Source organism: Aotus nancymaae, unplaced genomic scaffold (genome assembly GCF_030222135.1).
Source record: "Aotus nancymaae isolate 86718 unplaced genomic scaffold, 86718_ANA_hifiasm-v0.15.2.pri h1tg000007l, whole genome shotgun sequence".
NCBI lineage: Eukaryota > Metazoa > Chordata > Mammalia > Primates > Aotidae > Aotus > Aotus nancymaae.
The window spans coordinates 38,785,454-38,804,033 of record NW_026988418.1 but is presented as its reverse complement, the minus strand read 5'-3'; the positions used below and the strand labels follow the sequence as shown (position 1 = coordinate 38,804,033).

The window sequence follows — 18,580 nt, the reverse complement described above, 5'->3', positions numbered from 1 at the left end:
TAAATGGTTAAAAAAGAATGGCTTGTTTATAAGCAACTGATTATGGTAATTATGAAAAGTCCCATAAAACAGCCACAAAATTCTCAGAGGAAGGGTAATTCACTTCCAGTTCAGCCCCAAAAAAGCTTAAATAGGAAAGAGTTTTGGAATGAATCCTGATAGATAAAGAGCCTAGAAGAGAGGGTATTCCACAAAGGAAACAGCTAGAGCAGGTACATTAGAAAGTATGATACACAATCAGGTCAATATAATAAAATGGAAAGTAATTAAATGTAGTAATGACAATCAATTCAATTTTCAAGATTAAAATTGCAGAAATGTAGATTATGTGAAATTGAGTGATATGATGTAAAGTTCGTGTAGAAAACAAAGGAAAATCATAAAGCAGACGCCAACAAGTTTTATAATCACATAAAGACTGATTAAGAAGGCAAATCCCTGAGCCACAGGAGATCCTTGACAATCTAGTCTGGTACCTAGTATCGCAGGCAATTCTAATGTAGGTAATTCTAAAATATATTTTGAGAATTACAGAGGACTTTTTACACTAGACAAAGGAGTTCAATTTTTACTTCATAGGAAATCACTAAAAGTTTCTGAGTAGGCAAACTACGTAATAAAAACTATGCACTAGGAGACAATCTGGTAGAAGTGTGTAGGATAGATTGAAAAAGAGAGAGAACTTACTGCATAGTCCTAATGACAGGTGATTAAGAGGAAGGATCTATATATGACTTTGGTGGGTCTCTAGGAGACTTACAGGTGAAGAGATAAGATAATTTTTTAGAAGATGATATATTTAACTTTGGCCTTTAAACATAGATTAACATATGAAGGGGAAATATGGAGAAAAATATATAGATTCAGAGTTGAACAGAAATGATGATGGAAGCTGTGAGAAAAGATGAGATCACCAAGTGCAGATTTTAAAAAGAAAAGAAACAAGGGCAAAAATCTTAGAAACTTTTATATTCAGTAAGTGGAATAAGAAAAAGTACTGATGATGGCTTCGTGCAATGGTTCATGCCTGTAATCTCAGCACTTTGGGAGGGAGAGGTGGGTGGAATGCTTGAGCCCAGGAGTTTGTTCAAAACCAGGCTGGGCAACACACCAAGACGAAAGGAAAGGAAAGGGGAAAGGAAAGGAAATGAAAGGAAAAGGGAAAGGAAAAAAAAGGAAGGAGAAAAAAGGAAAGAAAAAAGGAAAGAAAAAAGGAAAGGAAAAAGGAAAGAAGAAAGAGGAAAGAGGAAAAAGGAAAGAAGAAAGAGGAAAGAGGAAAAAGGAAAGAAGAAAGAGGAAAGAGGAAAAAGGAAAAAGGAAAGGAAAGGAACTGGTGAAGAAGGGAAAGAAGAAGTAATCAAAGAGGTAGGAGAATGAAAACTTCCAGGAGAGAATAATTCCACATAGCCAAGAGCGGGCAGAATTAAGAGAAAACAAGGGTAGTGTCAAGTGCCACAGAGAGATCATGGAAGATCAGAAGTGAAAAGAAAGACAAAGGATTTTATAATTAGTATTTAAGAGAAAAGTTTCAGTAGAGTAATTATAATAAGACTCAGTTTAAACGTGAGAAATGAAAAAAGCAAGCATAGGTTACTTCTGATAAGTTTGTAGTAAAAAGAAAATGAAATAATAGTTTGAAAAGTGGAGCCAACAGGAAGAATTTTAGGGGAGAAATCTAAGTATACTCATAGAAAAAGGAAAAGCCTGTGAAGAAAATATTAAAGATGCAAGAGAATAAAGGAAACTGAGAAGTAATACCTCAGTGGAGATTTAAAATAATGGTAGAAAAGTCAACCTTAAAATGTCTGAAAGACAATCTCTTCCTCTGAGATAAGAGGGAGGAGAGATGGTAGAAAAACAGAAATATTCAAAACAAGATTTTGAAGGAGGGAAGGTTCAAGAACTCATCAAGATGACCTCAAATTTGTTAAAAGTAGGAGGCCGATCATCTGTAGAGAGTGAGGTAATCAAGAGCTCAGGAAGAGTGAAAATGTTTTAAAAGAGTTATTGTGAAAGAAGCCAAATAATAAATAAAAATAAGAGAAAAATACAATTCTCATCACACACCGTGGCCTGTTGCAGGGGTGGGGGACAAAGGGAGGACATTAGGACAAATATCTAATGCATGTGGGGCTTAAAACCTAGATGATGGGTTGATGGGTGCAACAAACCACCGTGGTACATGTATACCTATGTAACAAAACTGCACGTTCTGCACATGTATCCCAGAACTTAAAGTATAACAATAAAAAAAGAAAAAAATACAATTCTGAGTATCAACAAAATGGCAAAGTAGAAGCAATCTGCCTTTGCTCTTCCCACAGGGAACCAAAAGCAAATATCTGGAGCACAGATTAATACCAGCAACATCTCAGAAGCTAAATCTGAGGCTGAAATGACACCAGGGACACAGAGAAATGAAAAACTCTGAGCAGACAATAAAAGAAAGTTTTCTATCTTTGATGTCCCTGCCCCATTCTGCCAGGCATCATGCACAGAAAATTCCTCCCAGTCTCATTTGTTCTACTCTGGAAAAAGTGAGATTGAGAAGGATAGTCAGTTTCCCCACTATCTTGGGTTCCCTTTCAGAAAAATAATGCCTGCCTCAACCCACAGGAAGCACCACTAGTGCCTGGAGGGAGAAGCCCCCCTGAGGGCAGCTAAAGACAAAGAGGGGAGTGGAATTAGAAACTCCAGCCTATAAAACTACTCCTCATTTCAGTCAAAGTAGACACCAAATCAGAGTGGCTGTTCAGCAGCACCATACTATAGAAAGCAGATGCCACAGGTTATCTGGGTATGAACCCCTAGCCAGCCTTTCCACATAGCTGAGGTATCTCCTCTAAGAACCCCACCATCTGAGATGGGCAGTACTGCAAACATTTGCCAGAGCAGAGGAAAATCTGGGCTTAAGGTGCCATCTAGTGCTGAAAAGGAGACAGCAATCTAGGATTAAGGAGAATCACAGGCAACTGCAAAGAACCTCTAAGCAAACATACAACCTAGAAAGTCCAACAAGCAAGACAGTGAAGATAAACTAATCCTTCATTGCAAGACATAAATATATGTTCACAAGGAACAAAGCAAACAGGAAACTATGACCTCCCCAAATGAACAAAGCAAGGAACTGGTGATCAATACCATGGTGAGATGGTGATGCATGAGCTCTCAGATCAAGAATTCAAAATAGCAGTTGTAAGAAAATTCACTGAACTCAAAAACAGCATAGAAAAAGCAATTGATAAATTTATCAGAGAAATTTAATAAAGAGATTAAAGTTGGCTGCACACGTTGGCTCATGCCTGTAATCCCAATACTTTGGAAAGCCAAAGTGGGCAGATCACTCGAGGTCAGAAAGACCAGTCCGGCCAACATAGTGAAACCCTATCTCTATTAAAAGTACAAAAATTACCCAGATATGGTGGTGCACACCTGTAATCCCAGCTAAGCTACACAGGAGACTGAGGCAGAAGAATTTCTTGAACCCAGGAGGCAGAGGTTGTGGTGAGCCGAGATCACACCACTGCACTCCAGCCTGGGTGACAGAGTAAGACTCTGTCTGAAAAAAAGAAACAAACAAACAACAACAACAAAGCAGATTAAAGTTTTAAAAATCAAATGGCAAACAGAGTTGTAATCCTGGAACTGAGAAATACATTTGTTGAACTATAAAAAAAAGTACAGAGGTTCTCAAAAAAAAAAAAAGAAAGAAATTGAGCAGAAGAAAGAATCAGTGAGATTGGCTAGGCACAGTGGCTCATGCCTGTAATACTAGCACTTTGGGAGACTGAAGCAGGCAGATCACTTGAGGCTGAGAGTTAGAGACCAGCCTGGACAACATGCCGAAACCCCTTCTCACTAAAAAAAAAAAATAAAGAAATCAGACAGGCATGGTGGCATGTGCATGTAATCCCAGCAACTTGGGTAGCTGAGGCATGAGAAATACCTGAATCCAGGAAGCAGAGGTTGCAGTAAGCAAAGATAAAGGCGGTGGGGGGAGGGTAAGGGAGGGGAAAGAATGAAAGGAATAAAGAGAGACTGAAAGATATATATTTTAAAAAAACACCTTGAAAGAATAAATCTAAGATTCACAGGTGTTCAAGAGAGAATTGAGAAAGAGCAAAGAGTACAATGCCTATTTAAAGAAATAATAATGGAAGACCTACCAAACCTAGAGAAATATATAAATATCCAGGTATAAGAGGTCACAGAACATCAAATACATTAAACCCAAATAAGATAATCCCAAAAATATAATAATTAAACTCTCAAAGGTCAAGGACAAAGAGAATCCTAAAAGCAGCAAGAGAAAAGAAGCAAATAACATAGAAAGCAGCTCCAATTCATCTGGCAACAGATCTTTCAACAAAAACCATATAGACCAGGAGAGAGCAGAACAACAGATTGAAAATGCTGAAGGAAAAAAATGTTGCAAACTGAGAATACTATACCTAGCAAAACTTTCCTTCAGATATGGAGAGAAAAAGTCTTTTCCAGACAAACAAAAGCTGAGGAAATGCATCATTACTAGACCTATCTTTTAAGAAATGCTAGGGCTGGGCTCGGTGGCTCATCCCTGTAATCCCAGCACTTTGGGAGGCAGAGGCAGGCAGATGACAAGGTCAGGAGTTCGAGAACAGCCTGGCCAATATGGTGAAACCCCATCTCTACTAAAAATACAAAAAAAAAAAAAAAATTAGCTGGATGTGGTGGTGCATGCCTGTAATCCCAGCTACCCAGGAGGCTGAGGCAGGAGAATTGCTTGAACCTGGGAAGCAGAGGTTACAGTGAGCTAAGATTGCACCACTGCACTCCAGCCTGGGTGACAGAGCGAGACTCTGTCTCAAAACAAACAAACAAATAAGGCTAAAGGGAGCTCTTAAATTTGAAAGAAAAGAATGCTAATCTGGAACAAACAAACAAACTTGAAAGCATAAAACTCATTGGTAAATGTAAGTACATAAATTCAGAATACTCTAATAATATAAATGTCATGTAATCCACTCATATCTCTAATATGAAGACTATAAGACACATTTATAAAAAATAACAACTATAGAAATCTGTAAGAAAGAGACAATATAAGAAGGTGTAAATTGAGACAACAAAAAGTCAAAATATCAGGGGAATGAAGTTTAAGTACAGAATATTTTAGTTTTTCCTTTGTTACTTTTCTTCTCTCTGTGGTCAAAACTAAGTAGTTATCTTTATAAAATAATGTGTTATAGCTATAAAATATTTTATAAGCCTCATGGTAATCATAAGTTAAATACCTATAATAGATATATTAAAAATATAAAGCAATGAATTAAAACATACTACCAGAAAAAAATTACTTAATCACAAAGGAAGATAGTCAAAAAAGAAGAAAAGAAGAGAGCACTTAAAAAACAACCAGAAAACAAGTAACAAAATGGTAGTAGTAAGTCTTTATCAGTAATAGCATTGAATGTAAATGTCCTAAATTCTCCAACTAAAAGACATAGAGTGCCTGAAAGAATTAAAAAAAAAAAGACCTACAGGAGTTCGAGACCAGCTTGGCCAACATGGTGAAACCCTGTCTCTATTAGAAATACAAAAATTAGCCAGATATACAGGTGGGTGCCTGTAATCCCAGCTACTTGGGAGGCTGAGGCAGGAGAATTGCTTGAACCTGGGAAGTGGAGTTTGCAGTGAGCTGAGATCAAGCCACTGAACTCCAGCCTGGGCGACAGAGCAATACTCTGTCCCCAGTAAATAAATAAATAAATAAAACAAGACCTAACTATATGCTGCTTACTAGAAACTCACTTTACCTATAAAGTCATGCACAGACTAAAAGTTAAAAAATGGAAAAAGATATTCCAGATAAATGAAAACCAAAAAAAGAACAGGAGTAGCTATGTTTATATAAGATAAAACAGACTTCAAGTCAAAGACTGCAAAAAGAGACAAAGAATGTCATTATATAATGATAAAGGGGTCAATTCAGCAAAGAACATAACAATTATAAATATATATTCACCCAACACTGGACCATCCAAATATATAAAGCAGAAATTCATAGATAGAAAGAGAGATGTAGACTGCAATACAATACTAGTAGGGGTTTTCAACATTCCACTCTCAGCAATGGCCAGATCATCCAAACAGGAAATCAACAATTAAACATTGAAGTTAAACTACACTCTAGACTGCTTGGACCTCACTGACATTTACAGAACATTTCATCCAACTGCTGCAGAATACAAATTGTTCTCATAAGAACATGAAACATTCTCCAGGATAAACAATACATTAGGCCACAAAGCAAGTGTCAGTAAATTCAAAAAAGTAGAAATCCTATGAAGTATATTTTATTCAACAATGGAATAAAACTAGAAATTAATGACAGGACAAACTTTTGGAAACTAAACAAACACATGGAAAATAAACAACATGCCCCTGAATAATCAATGGGTCAATAAAGATATTAAAAAGAAAAAACTTAAATTTCTTGAAAAACATACACAACATACTAAAATCTATGACATACAGCAAAAGTACTGCTAAGAGAGAAGCTTATAGCAATAAACACCTACAACAAAAAAGTAGAAAAATTTCAACGAAACAGAAAACCTAATGAGGTACTTCTCAAAGCTAGGAAAGTGAAAGCAAGCCAAAACCTAAAATTGGTAGAAGAAAAGAAATAATAGAGATCAAAGCAGAAACAAATGAAGCTGAAACTAAAATAAATACAAAAGATAAATCTTTAGCTAGACCAACTAAAAAGAGAGACAGAAGACCCCAAAAAAATCAGAAATGAAAAAGGAGACATAACAATTGATACCACAGAAATACAAAGGATCATTAGAGATTATTGCAAACAACTATATGCCAACAAATTGGAAAATCTAAGAGAAATAAATAAATTCCTGGAGACATACAACTTACCAAGATTGAACCATGAAGAAATGAGTAACAAGACTGAAGCAATAAAAAAAAGTCTCCCATCAGAGAAAAGCTCATAACATAGGGAGACCCCCAACTCTGCCAAAAAATTAAAAATCAGCCAGATGTGGTGGTGTGTATCTGTGGTCTCAGCTATTTGGGAGGCTGAGGTAAAAGGATTGCTTGAGCCAGGAGGTCAAGTAAGCAGTGAGCTGGCATTCTGCCACTGGACTCCAGTCTGGGGAACAAAGCAAGATCCTGTCTCAAAAAATAAAAAAAATTTTAAAAAGAAAGAAACAAAAGGAAAATAAAAAAAGAAAAGAAAAAGCAAAGAAAAGCCAGTACCTGATGGAAAAAAATCCCACCAAATAACCCAATTGAAAAACTGGAAAAACATCTGAATAGACATTTCCCAAAAGAAGACATACAATAGCCAACAGGGGGCAGGAATGTAAATTAGTTCAACCTTATGGATATTTCTCAAAAAACTAAAAGAACTATATATATATAGTTATATATATATATAGTTACATATATATAGTTTTATATATATAGTTATATATATATAGTTTTTTATATATATAGTTATATATATAGTTATATATAGTTATATATATATAGTTATTATATATAGTTTTATATATATATATGTATATAACACCTGTACCTATATGTTAATCACAGCACTATTCACAATAGCAAAGTCATGGAACCAACCTAAATGCCTATCAATAGGTGACTGCATAAAGAAAACTATGGAATAGCTAGAAGGTAAGAATTGGAACATTTCCAACATGAAGTAAAGATAAATGTTTGGGCCAGGCGCGGTGGCTCACGCCTGTAATTCCAGCACTTTGGGAGGCCGAAGTGGGCAGATCCCTGAGGTTGGGAGTTCAAGACAAGCCTGATCAACACAGAGAAACCCCGTTTCTACAAAAATTACAAAATTAGCCAAGCATGATGGCGCATGCCTGTAATCCCAACTACTCAGGAGGCTGAGGTAGTAGAATCACTTGAACTCAGTGGGCAGAAGTTGCAGTGAGCTGAGATTGTACCATTGCACTTCAGGCTGATCAACAAGAGCAAAACTCTGTCTCAAAAACAAACAAACAAAAGATAAATGTTTGGGATGATGGTTATCCCAACTACCCTGATTTAATCATTGCACATTGCATGCAAGTATCAAAATATCACATGTATCCCCAAAATATGTACAACTATTAAGTACCAATTAAAAAAAGAAAAAAATCACAATTATCCAGTAAAATATTCAACTAAAATCAGAATATATGAATTTGCAGTGGTTAAAATTAGCTTGTTTTGAATATTTTTCAAACATCATTAGGAGAATCAAAGCCTACTAGAAGGCTAGAGAAGAGGTGGTTCATAATTGAAATGTGGTAAGATGAACTCTAAAGAGGTAGTAAGAGCTTCCTCAGAGTACAGCACAGTTAAAATTTCTGATGAAGAGATTCAGATAGATAATTAGGCAAGTGAAGTCACAGAGACTAGAGGAATTCAAAGGGCAGATGAATTAATAAAAATGGAAGACAGGTTAAGAAAGAGTGATGGACATAGAAAATTGTAATTGAAGAAAATATCACACTGCATCTAGACCAGTTTATTAAATATATTGGATTTTTAAAACTCTATAAAGCAGCTGGGCATGGTGGCTCACACCTATAATCCCAGCACTCTGGGAGGCCAGGGCCAGTGGATCACCTGAGGTTAGGAGTTTGAGACCAGCCTGGCCAACATGGCAAAACCCCCATCTCTACAAAAAATACAAAAAAAAATTAGCTGAGCATGGTGGTGGGCTCCTGTAATCCCAGCCACTCAGGAGACTGAGGCAAAAGAATTGCTTGAACCTGGGAGGTGGAAGTTGTAATGAACTGAGATCGTGCTATTCCACTTCAGCCTGGGTGAAAAGAGCAAGACTCCATCTAAAAAAAAAAAAAATCAATGACAAAAACCCAAAACCAAAAAACACTTATATAAAACAAACTGAAATTTAAAAATTTTCTAAATTTCAAGTCCACAGATGTGAGTTTAGTGTTGAACCTACTGCTTCCAAACAAATCACTTAACCTCTGTGAACCTGTAAAATTAAGAGTAGAAATAATCCTTTTAAAATCTTTTACTATAAAGACCTAACTACTTCATAAAGAGTTATGAGGTTTACATGTGATGAGTAGAAAAGCTTTGAAAACTATAAAAAATATATAATTATATAAATATTGTGCATAGTGATTTTTATTTTTAATGCCCATTTACAATAGATTTATTTTCTCATCATACAGTTAGTATAGCAATAATTATTTTAGGAACTGAACTGTTTAACTTTTATCTCCTAGCCTGTTAGCTGATTTGCTGCAAGGATTATAATAGACCAAACCAAAAGAGTTTTAAGAAGTAAAAAGGATTTTCTTTGATTAGAAATTAGGTTTTTATTTTAAATATTTTAATTATTATATTATTTATTATATATTTAGATCAAAGGCCATAATAAAAATCTACACTAAAAGTATTTTTTTTTAATTCAAAGAACAAATGAGAACAAAGTTTCTTACCAAAATTTGTTTTGTAATTTGAGTTGTGATTTCCTTGGCATCCAAAACAATTGATGGTGGAAGTGATGACACCTCTGCAGCTTTTAATCCTAAAATTATTTGTTTTAAATTGGCTTCAATATTGTTACTGCTGGTATTTTTATGCTTGTTTTAACTAGTATTAACCTTTTATTCACAGATTTAAACTTCCCTTCTAGAGGCATTTCTGAACTACCCCATAATTCTTGGAATTAAGCTTTCTAAAATTCTAGATGACAACTTACTAATTAATAGATTTAATTACTTGTCCAAGACATATAAGGCAAATCAGAATATCAGTTAACTCTTAATATATCTCTGAGATATCAGGAATAAAAAAGATAGTTAGAAAATAACAACATTGAAATTCCAATTGCAAATATAGTTGATTAACAGAAGGTCAAAAGGCATATGAGTTTTGCAGGGGAAGATAATATCTAGTCACAGAGATAACACTACAGCTAAACATTCACCCACCTAAATCAATGAGACAGAAATTTCTCAGAAGATATAACAGTAGGTGAGTACTCTATATGCAAATTCAAAGTATCAATTATATTCTCATGTTTTTAGAGCTTAATTTTATTGTATAAATGCCATATAGGCCTTTTACTATATGCCAATAGTTTACTATATTTATTGCTTTAGAAATAATAGAAGCAATATCAAAATTTATTGAGATGTTAGTAATTGCTAGGCACTGTGCAACACAGCTCACATTTGATAATTCATTGAATTCTTGTAATTCTACATATATGGCAAATTATTCTCATGTCATAGATCATAAAATTGAGGCTTATAAAGTTTAAACATCTGATATAAATAAGTTGTCCATTTGATTTTCCATTTTAAATAGCAAAACAAAGATTTTTTTCCCTCAAAGGGTCATATCCATAGTTAAAATAATTTTTGAAACTTACATGTACAGATTAATTGAAAAGTCTCTGAATCTGTGAGATTTAATGATTTAGACAGAAAGTATCTAATCAAGTTTAAGACTATCTAGCCGGGCATGGTGGCACATGCCTGTAGTCCCAGCTACTCGGGAGACGGAGGCAGGAGATTCACTTGAGCCCAGGAGGTGGAGGTTACAGTGAGCTGAGATCATGCCACTGCATTCCAGCCTGAGCAACAGAGTGAGACTCTGTCTCAAAAAAAAAAAAAAAAATATATATATATATATATATATATATATGGTTTATATGGTTTGGTAATAGATTCCCTTTTAAGATTTTAGATTTAATTATCAAGTACTCTGAACCTGAGGAAAACAGAGGAAGGACTCTACTACTGAAAGAGTGTGTAGAAAATATATAATTTTCAAATAATTATATAACATGCAAATATAAGCTAAATTACATTTTCTAAGGATAGAAACTAATACTTCTAGGGTTTTTAGTTGTCACTGTATTTTTACAGAGTTACTGGTTCATACAAATTTTAAGAGATTTATATATAGATATAAATATATATATAATGAGTTTGTCATAGAAAATACAATCTAAGAGAATACAAGCACTCAAAAGAATGGGAAAATCTGCTTAGATTGACAGCCAAGTAAAGAAAAGGTAAAAGTTTGTCCTAGGAAAATATATAGTACTTGAATGTATAGGTAAAATTTCTATATGCAGTACCATAATTTTTCTCTTCTGTGAGTCCCTTAGAAAGTTTGTAGGTATACAAAATTGCTTCTTTATTTCTTGAGGTATTCTGTACATGTTGAACTTCAAAATGCATGTTTTCTACATTAGGATACAGGGTATCAATATAGCATAGTTCCAGGAAATGTGTAGCAAACAATGTAAATGCCTGGAATATATAACAGATGAATATTAGTATTTCAAATATTAACTAGAAAATTCTATTTTAACTATATGAACATAAAATTTTAATTCTCCAAGTAGCTTGGCAAAGATGTAGGAATAAAACTAATAATTTGGAGGCTAACACTATCAATCCATTTTAAAATGTTCTGAGATTTTATATTAAATGAAGAAGACATGTTTATTATGTTTGTACACAGACATGTATGCCACATTATAGGAAAGAGAACAAAACCAAAAATAAAATCCTAAGAAATATATCTGAAGATACTGAAAAGATGTTTACCAAAAACAAAGCTATGAATTGAGGTAATCGTTTATTAGGGAGGTAACTCACATGCAAAAAAATCATAATTTTTCCTCAATTTTTAAAAAGCTTCACTATAAAGTAGCCTCCCTCCTTGTAAGTAGGTTTTGGCAGTGGAATCAGGAGATTATTTTAGGTATGTGAAATTCCAAAAGTTTTTAGTTTTTAGATTTGCATTGTGTTTGGGTTAGGTACTGGTAGAGGAAAAAGAAAGATTGAGAACACCAATTAAGATAATGGTTCTCAAATATTAGTAATCCCTTAGAGAGCCTGTTAAAGATGCAAATTCTTGGTACATATCCCCTTAAAAATTCTCAATCAATAGTTCTAATGTGGGGCCCCAGGAAATGGCATTTTCCATAAGTACTTTGGGTGATTTTGATGAAAGTGGTTCATGTGATTTACAGCCAGAACAAGATTTCCAACCCAGATGTTACTAAGGCAGATAGACATCTGAATAACTAGTTATGTTTTAAGACATTACCAGTGACAAATTAGGTAGGTGATCAGTGAAAATTTAAATATTAAGACAGTAAAAATAAATTAATGGGCAAAATGGCTATCAACTGTGGAAGGTAAAAAGCAAGGGAAGGAATAATTTTGTATATGACAGAAAAATAAAAATTTTAAATACCTACTCAACAAATCAAAAGGAGTATAAAACAAAACCAAATTTATAAAGCTACAGGAAAATATTTAGAATACAGTAAACCATTTAAAAGCTACAGACCATATTCAATAACAATAATGTCCTTAAACGTTCTGTGCCAAACCAATCTATTATAGTAACTTTGTAAACTCTATTTCAGGTTAAATCAATTTAGCAAATAATTATTCAGACCCTATATATTACAAGGATTGTGCTAGGCACTAAGGATACTGTGTTAGAAAATAATGATTAACTTTAAAAGTAAGTAGCAATATTACATTTTGACTAAATTATTTATACTAGAAAATAATATTGTAAAGTAATGCTAAAAGCACTATTCTTAAACTATTGTAGAATACTTTGAAAACAGATACTGTATGCTTCAACCCAGGAGGTGGAGGTCGCAGTGAGCCAAGATCACGCCACTGCATTCCAGCCTGGGTGACAAGTAAAACTCCATCTCAAAATAGAAAAGAAAAGAAAACAGATACTGTATTAGAGGGGTTCTCCAGAGAAACAGACCAATAAGATATGTGTGTGTGTGTGCGCGCGCGTGCGTGCACATGCATGCAAGTGTGTATTGTATGTGTGTAAAGAGATTTATTATAAGAAATTTGATCATGCAATTATGGAGGCTGACAAGATCCAAAATCTACAGTCAGCAAGCTGGAGACCCAGGAGAGTTGATGGTATAACTCTAGTCTAAATGCCTGCAAGCTCTAGACTCAGAAAGAGCCAATGTTTCACTTGAGTCTGAAGGCAGGAAAGAACTAGTCTTTCAGACTGGAGGCAGTCAGTTCTCTCTTATTCTTGGAAGGATCAGCCTTTTTGTTCTATTCAGGCTTTCAATTTATTGGACAGGACTCATCCACCCTAGGGAAGACAATATGCTCATTCAATGTACCAATGCTAATGTTAACCTCATCTAGAAACACCCTTACAGATAAACCAAGAATGTATGACCAATGTCTGGGCACCCCACGACCTTGCCAAGTTGACACATAAAACTATCCATCACAAATCCACCCCTTGTAAACTTGGCATCTATAGGCATCTCCTTACACCAAACTTAATCTACAAATGAAGATGATAACAAGGTCATACTTCCCTCTAATATGATACAACTATCTTTAGTACAACTGAGAAAGCACTAAACCCTTTTCTAGAAAAAGAGGTAAGGTCCCTGAGTGATGTTAATTCTTCTCCTTGATATCTCATAACTCAAATACTTTAATGTGAAATTAGAAATACTTAAATAATATGATGTGAAATCAATACATCTTATGCTACATTGTAAGAGACTAAGAGAAGAAAGAAAATATATGTATATATACACAAAAAATCATACAAAATAAAGAGAAAATAATAATGACAATTACAGACAGTCCTTATTTCTGTAACTAGTAACAAGAGTTGTAGTTGGTAATTACAACTACCTTTTCCTATTACTACCTATTCTGTATTTCCTTTGCCGTCAGCAAGCCCTAGTTAGTCATAGCTCTTTATTTAGTAGGGTGACTCAAATCTTCCTTCCTGAAAGGTCTTGGCCATTCATAATTCTGCCTGGATTGGGTTGTAGTTTTCCATTAACCTTTAACACAGAGCATGACAGAACTGAGATACCCTAAGGAATCTTCTGCATTCCAGACATATTTTTCCTTTATTACATTGTGGAGTAGCAGTCCAATTTCCCTTTGCTAATTTCCCTTTGCCTGTTGATTCAGAGGCATAAGATAACCAAAGTGGCTGAGCAGGTGTCTTAACTTCCAGGTCAAAAAGTTATCGCGATGTCTCTTGGTGAAAGCATACTTCCTTTGAAACTAAGACCTTTCTTGGTGAAAGCATACTCCCTTTGGAACTAAGACCTCTAGGTCAGCAGAGCAAGGCTGTAGAAACTGGAAGCAGTATTCTGCCCTTGAGTCACTAGGGATAATTGTGAGTGATGCCACTTCCATTTCCACTTCTTGATTCCTGGACCCATGAATCCTGGCAATGGGAGAAACAGCATTGTATATTGGAAGCTGATTCAAAGAATATACAGCCTTCTGGAAAACCTTTCCCTAGTCCTGAAACATACTGCCACTTAGCTGGTGGTGTAACCGAGTCCTTAAAGACTATTCCACTCTTCTATCAAGCCAACTACTTCAAGATGGTTGGTGAACACAGTAAAAACAGTGAAATCTATGACCACAGGCCTTTTGCAGCACTGCATTTGCTGTGAAGTAAGTTCCTTGATCAATGACAGATAAGGCATTCTTTAAGTCCTTGGATGTTAGTTTTGGCAGAAGCATTACAGATAAAAAAGGCAAACTGACGTCCCAAATAAGTGACTATTCCAGTATGAATATAATGCAGGTGGTCCAATGTAATCAACCTGCTACCAGAGAATGGTGCCATAAAGAAAATTCAATGTTGGTCTCTGCTGCAGGCAGACTGGGCACTCAATAATGGCCATATCCAGGTCAGTCTTGGTGAGTGCAGGCTCCTGTTCCTGATCTCATGCATAAAACTTCAATCCTTGCCACCATGGCCACTTATTCATGAGCCCATTGGGTGATGACAGAGGTACCTGGGGAAAAAGGCTGGCTAGTATCCATATGAGTCATCCCATTTACTTGATTTTTAAAATCTTCCTCTGCTGAGGTTACCCTTTGGTGATCATTTCCATGGGACACAAATATCTTAATGTATTTTTCCCATTCAGAAAGATATATTTTCATACCTTTTTCCTAAACTTCTCCATCACCAGTATTCCAATTATGTGCCCTCTGAGTCCCTGACCGTGCAGCCAAACTATTGGCCTCAGCCCATGAATCAATATACAATTGCATGTCCTGCAATTTCTCCTTCCAAGCAAAGTGAGCCACCAGATGTACTGCTCAAAGTTCTGACTGGAGGATTTCCCTTCAATATTTTTCAGGGAAAGGGGCTGTAGTGCTGCAGCTGTCCACTTTTAAGTGGTGCCTGCATGTAAAGAACTATCTGTAAATCAAGGCAGGACTTCTCCCTCTGTCAACTGCTCATAGGGAACTCCCCATGAGGCTATAGTTGCAGGCTGGAAGACAGAAGACAGTATAGCAGGAGTGGAGATTATGGGCATTTAGGGCACTTCTTTATGTATCTTACTTGTGCCATCAAGGCCTGCTCAGACCTGCTCATGTAGATACCATTTCCATTTCATGAAGAAGTGCTGCTGTGTATGCCCAACTTTATGGCTTGGTAGGTAGGATAACACCTAGTACATGATGGGCAGCTCAGGTAGTATGGTAACTTGGGGGCCATAGTTAAGTGTTTAGTTTCTGCTAAGGTCCAGTAGTAGGCCAAGAGCTATTTCTGAAAAGCAGAGAGGTTATCCATGGAGGAAGGGAGGGCTTTGTTCCAAAATCCTAAGGGATCGTGCTATGATTAACATTTAGCGGACCGCCGAAGTCTTCTAACAGCATCCTTATCTGCCATGGACACTTCAAGCACCATTGGATCTGCTGGATCATATCGCTAAGTGGCAGAGTAACTTGTGCAACAGCATACACCTATTGCAGAGCCTTGTCTTGTTCTTAAGAGTCCTTACTCAAAACTAGCAACTTCAGATCACTTGGTGACACATCCAATTGAGGTAATACCTCCAAAATTCAAAGAGGCCCACTAGGTGTTGTGTTTCTTTTATCATTGCAGGAGGGGCCTGCTACAACCCTTCATCCTTAGAAGAAATATCTCAATATATCCCATACTACTGGACCTCTAAGAATTTTGCTGAGGTAGACGATGCCTGAATTTTTGTCAAATTTACTTCCCACCCTCTGGCATGCAAATGTCTTACCAGTAAATCTAGAGTATTTGCTACTTTTTGCTCACTACATCCAAAGGTATGTCATCAATGTAAAGGACCAGTGTGATATTCTGTCAAAAGAAAAGGTAATCAAGATTCTTGCAATCTTGAGGAAGTCACATCCCTTAGACGGAATTATGAAGGTGTACTACTGGCCTTGTCAGCTGAACACAAACTACTTCTGGTGGGATTTATTGATAGGGATGAAGAAAAGGGCTATTTCCAGAGGTAACAGGGAATGTGTGTTAATTTGTTTATACCATGAAAACAGATCTGGTAAACCAGTGGCAATTGGAGTAACAACCCAGTTAAGCTTAGAATAATCCATTGTCATTCTCCAAGTTCTATCTTTCTTCTATACAGGCCAAATAGGCTAATTGAGTTTGGATATAATGGAAATCACCACCTCTGCATCCTTCAAGTCTTTGATGGTACCACTACTCTCTGCAATTCCTTCAAGAATGTGGATTGTGTTTGGTTTACTATTTTCCTAGGTAGAGGAGGGCAGTTCTAGTGACTTCCATTTGGCCTTTTCTACCATAATAGCTCTCACTGAATAAGGAAGAGAACCAATGTGGGGATTTTTCTAGCTGCTAAGTGTGTCTAATTATGCATTCCAGAACTGGAAAATAACCACAAGATGGGTTTGTAACCCATTGGACCCACTATGAGATGGACCTGAGCTAAAACTCCACTGATCACCTGACTTTCAGAAGCCCCCTACTCTGACTGAAACTAGTCAGTTCAGAATCCATGTCTAGATCTGATTATTTCCTTTGCCCCACACACTGTTATCCTTTATACTCTGGTAAAAGCCTATAGGTCCTTTTGGGAAATGCTGGGAGAAAGATTAACAGTATAAATTTCTGGCAGTGAACAGGGAGCCTTCTTTAAGGAGGCCCAGCTTCCCTTTTATTCAAGGACTCTGGATCTATAAACTGGCTCAAATCTGGGAGTTGATGGAGGGTTCATGACACTGTTTTTTATTCAGGTTAGATTTTTGTTCACTTGACCTACAACTTTTATGCTTATTCAGATCAAGTAGAATTTAGTAGCCCTCCTATCCAATGCCATAGGTCTATGTAAGTCAGGTTATTCTGATTGCTGCTTTGACTCTGCTTCCCATTACAGTAACTTGTGCACCTTGCCTTTGGTGGTTGAGTGCCACAACGATGCCTCTACCACCTTGGGATCCAATCATTCCTATTACATGTGGGTTTTCCAATTCAGTTCCTGCAGTTCCCACTGTAAGGTCTGGCCTACATAGAAGAGTGATAACAGAGCACTTCAAGGCTACCCGGGCTCCTCTCACAAATTTATTTCTTATACTCATGGTGAAAGGTATGTCATCTGGACTCTCCCAGGATTGGAAAGTGATCTTAAATGACAAATCCACTCTAACATTCCAAACTCCCTAAGCTTTGAATCCCTTCCTCTACATTAAACCAAGGTAACTCATTCATGGTGGGCCACATTTTGGTCTGTTTTTCAGCCACTCAATCAAACTGTTAGATCCCTTTCTAACAATTTGAGTTGCAACATTAAACGCACACCCTGCATAGTAAGCCCCTATCAGTAACTTCGGCCTAATTCAACTTTATGTTCCTTCTACGTTTATCCCACATCCTTAGAACACATTCCCACACATGTTCTCTAGATTTCTGTCTGTATAAAGCACAAAATTCAAGTAGTTCTTTTAGAGTGTAATGTACCTCCTTATAGTCACATTTTGTACCCGAGCTTTAGAAATCTTCTAAGATTCTAATCAGTCTAGTTACAGGTCTAGAAGCAAGGAAATGTGGTGGAAGTGGGTTCTGAGGAGACTCAGCATTGCCTGGTATGGCAACTGTCTCAGGGGATGACATTACAGTTGCCTCAGGTAATGCTAGGTTAATCTCCTCAGATGGGTGAAGTGGTCTCTTCTACTGGCAAAGATGACTCATCAAAATTCAGGGCCTAAATGTCCCCAGGTTCATCAGAGTCTCCCCACACATCCCTATTCCAACTGGAAGTCTCCCATTCCTTCCTAACTAATGCCCTCACTTTAAAGTAGACATTCTATAAGGCTGGAAGTTCAACTTGTGTTGTAATTCTGGCACAGAATGAGATTCCAGGTTTGATTTTCAGCAATCTGAGCCCTGTGACTATAGGAGATAAGGATTTCCTTCAGAGCACATTTGGGTGCTTTCAAGTCATTTATGCGGCAATGAGCTGGCAGTTTGGTGCTTTTTTGTTATTTAAAATTTTTTAGTTAAAAAGATAAGTAATACACATGCTTCTAAGTTAACACATTAAGTAATGCATTAAAAAGCAGCAAGACTAATAAGTCCCACTTTTGGAAGCAGTGAGGAGGTGATGCACATTTCCTGGCGTCTATAGCCACTGTCATGGAACTGGAAAACATCTGTGGTTTCTACCCAGGGAATGCACAGTTTCTTCTAACCCTGGTGTGCTTCCTTGCCTGCATTCACTTGGGAG

At 36.4% G+C, this 18,580-nt stretch overlaps 1 protein-coding gene across 1 annotated transcript in view; it reads right to left on the bottom strand.

The window, feature by feature from the left end:
- The window catches only part of MSH4 (mutS homolog 4), a 99,948-nt gene that overhangs the window by 1,662 nt on the left and 79,706 nt on the right, over positions 1-18,580 (bottom strand). The window contains exons 18-19 of the mRNA XM_012442550.2: positions 11,132-11,306; positions 9,480-9,568 (exon numbers count right to left, since the gene is read on the bottom strand). Coding sequence (XP_012297973.2) covers positions 9,480-9,568; positions 11,132-11,306 — 264 coding nt within the window. The remainder of the gene's footprint in view (positions 1-9,479; positions 9,569-11,131; positions 11,307-18,580) is intronic.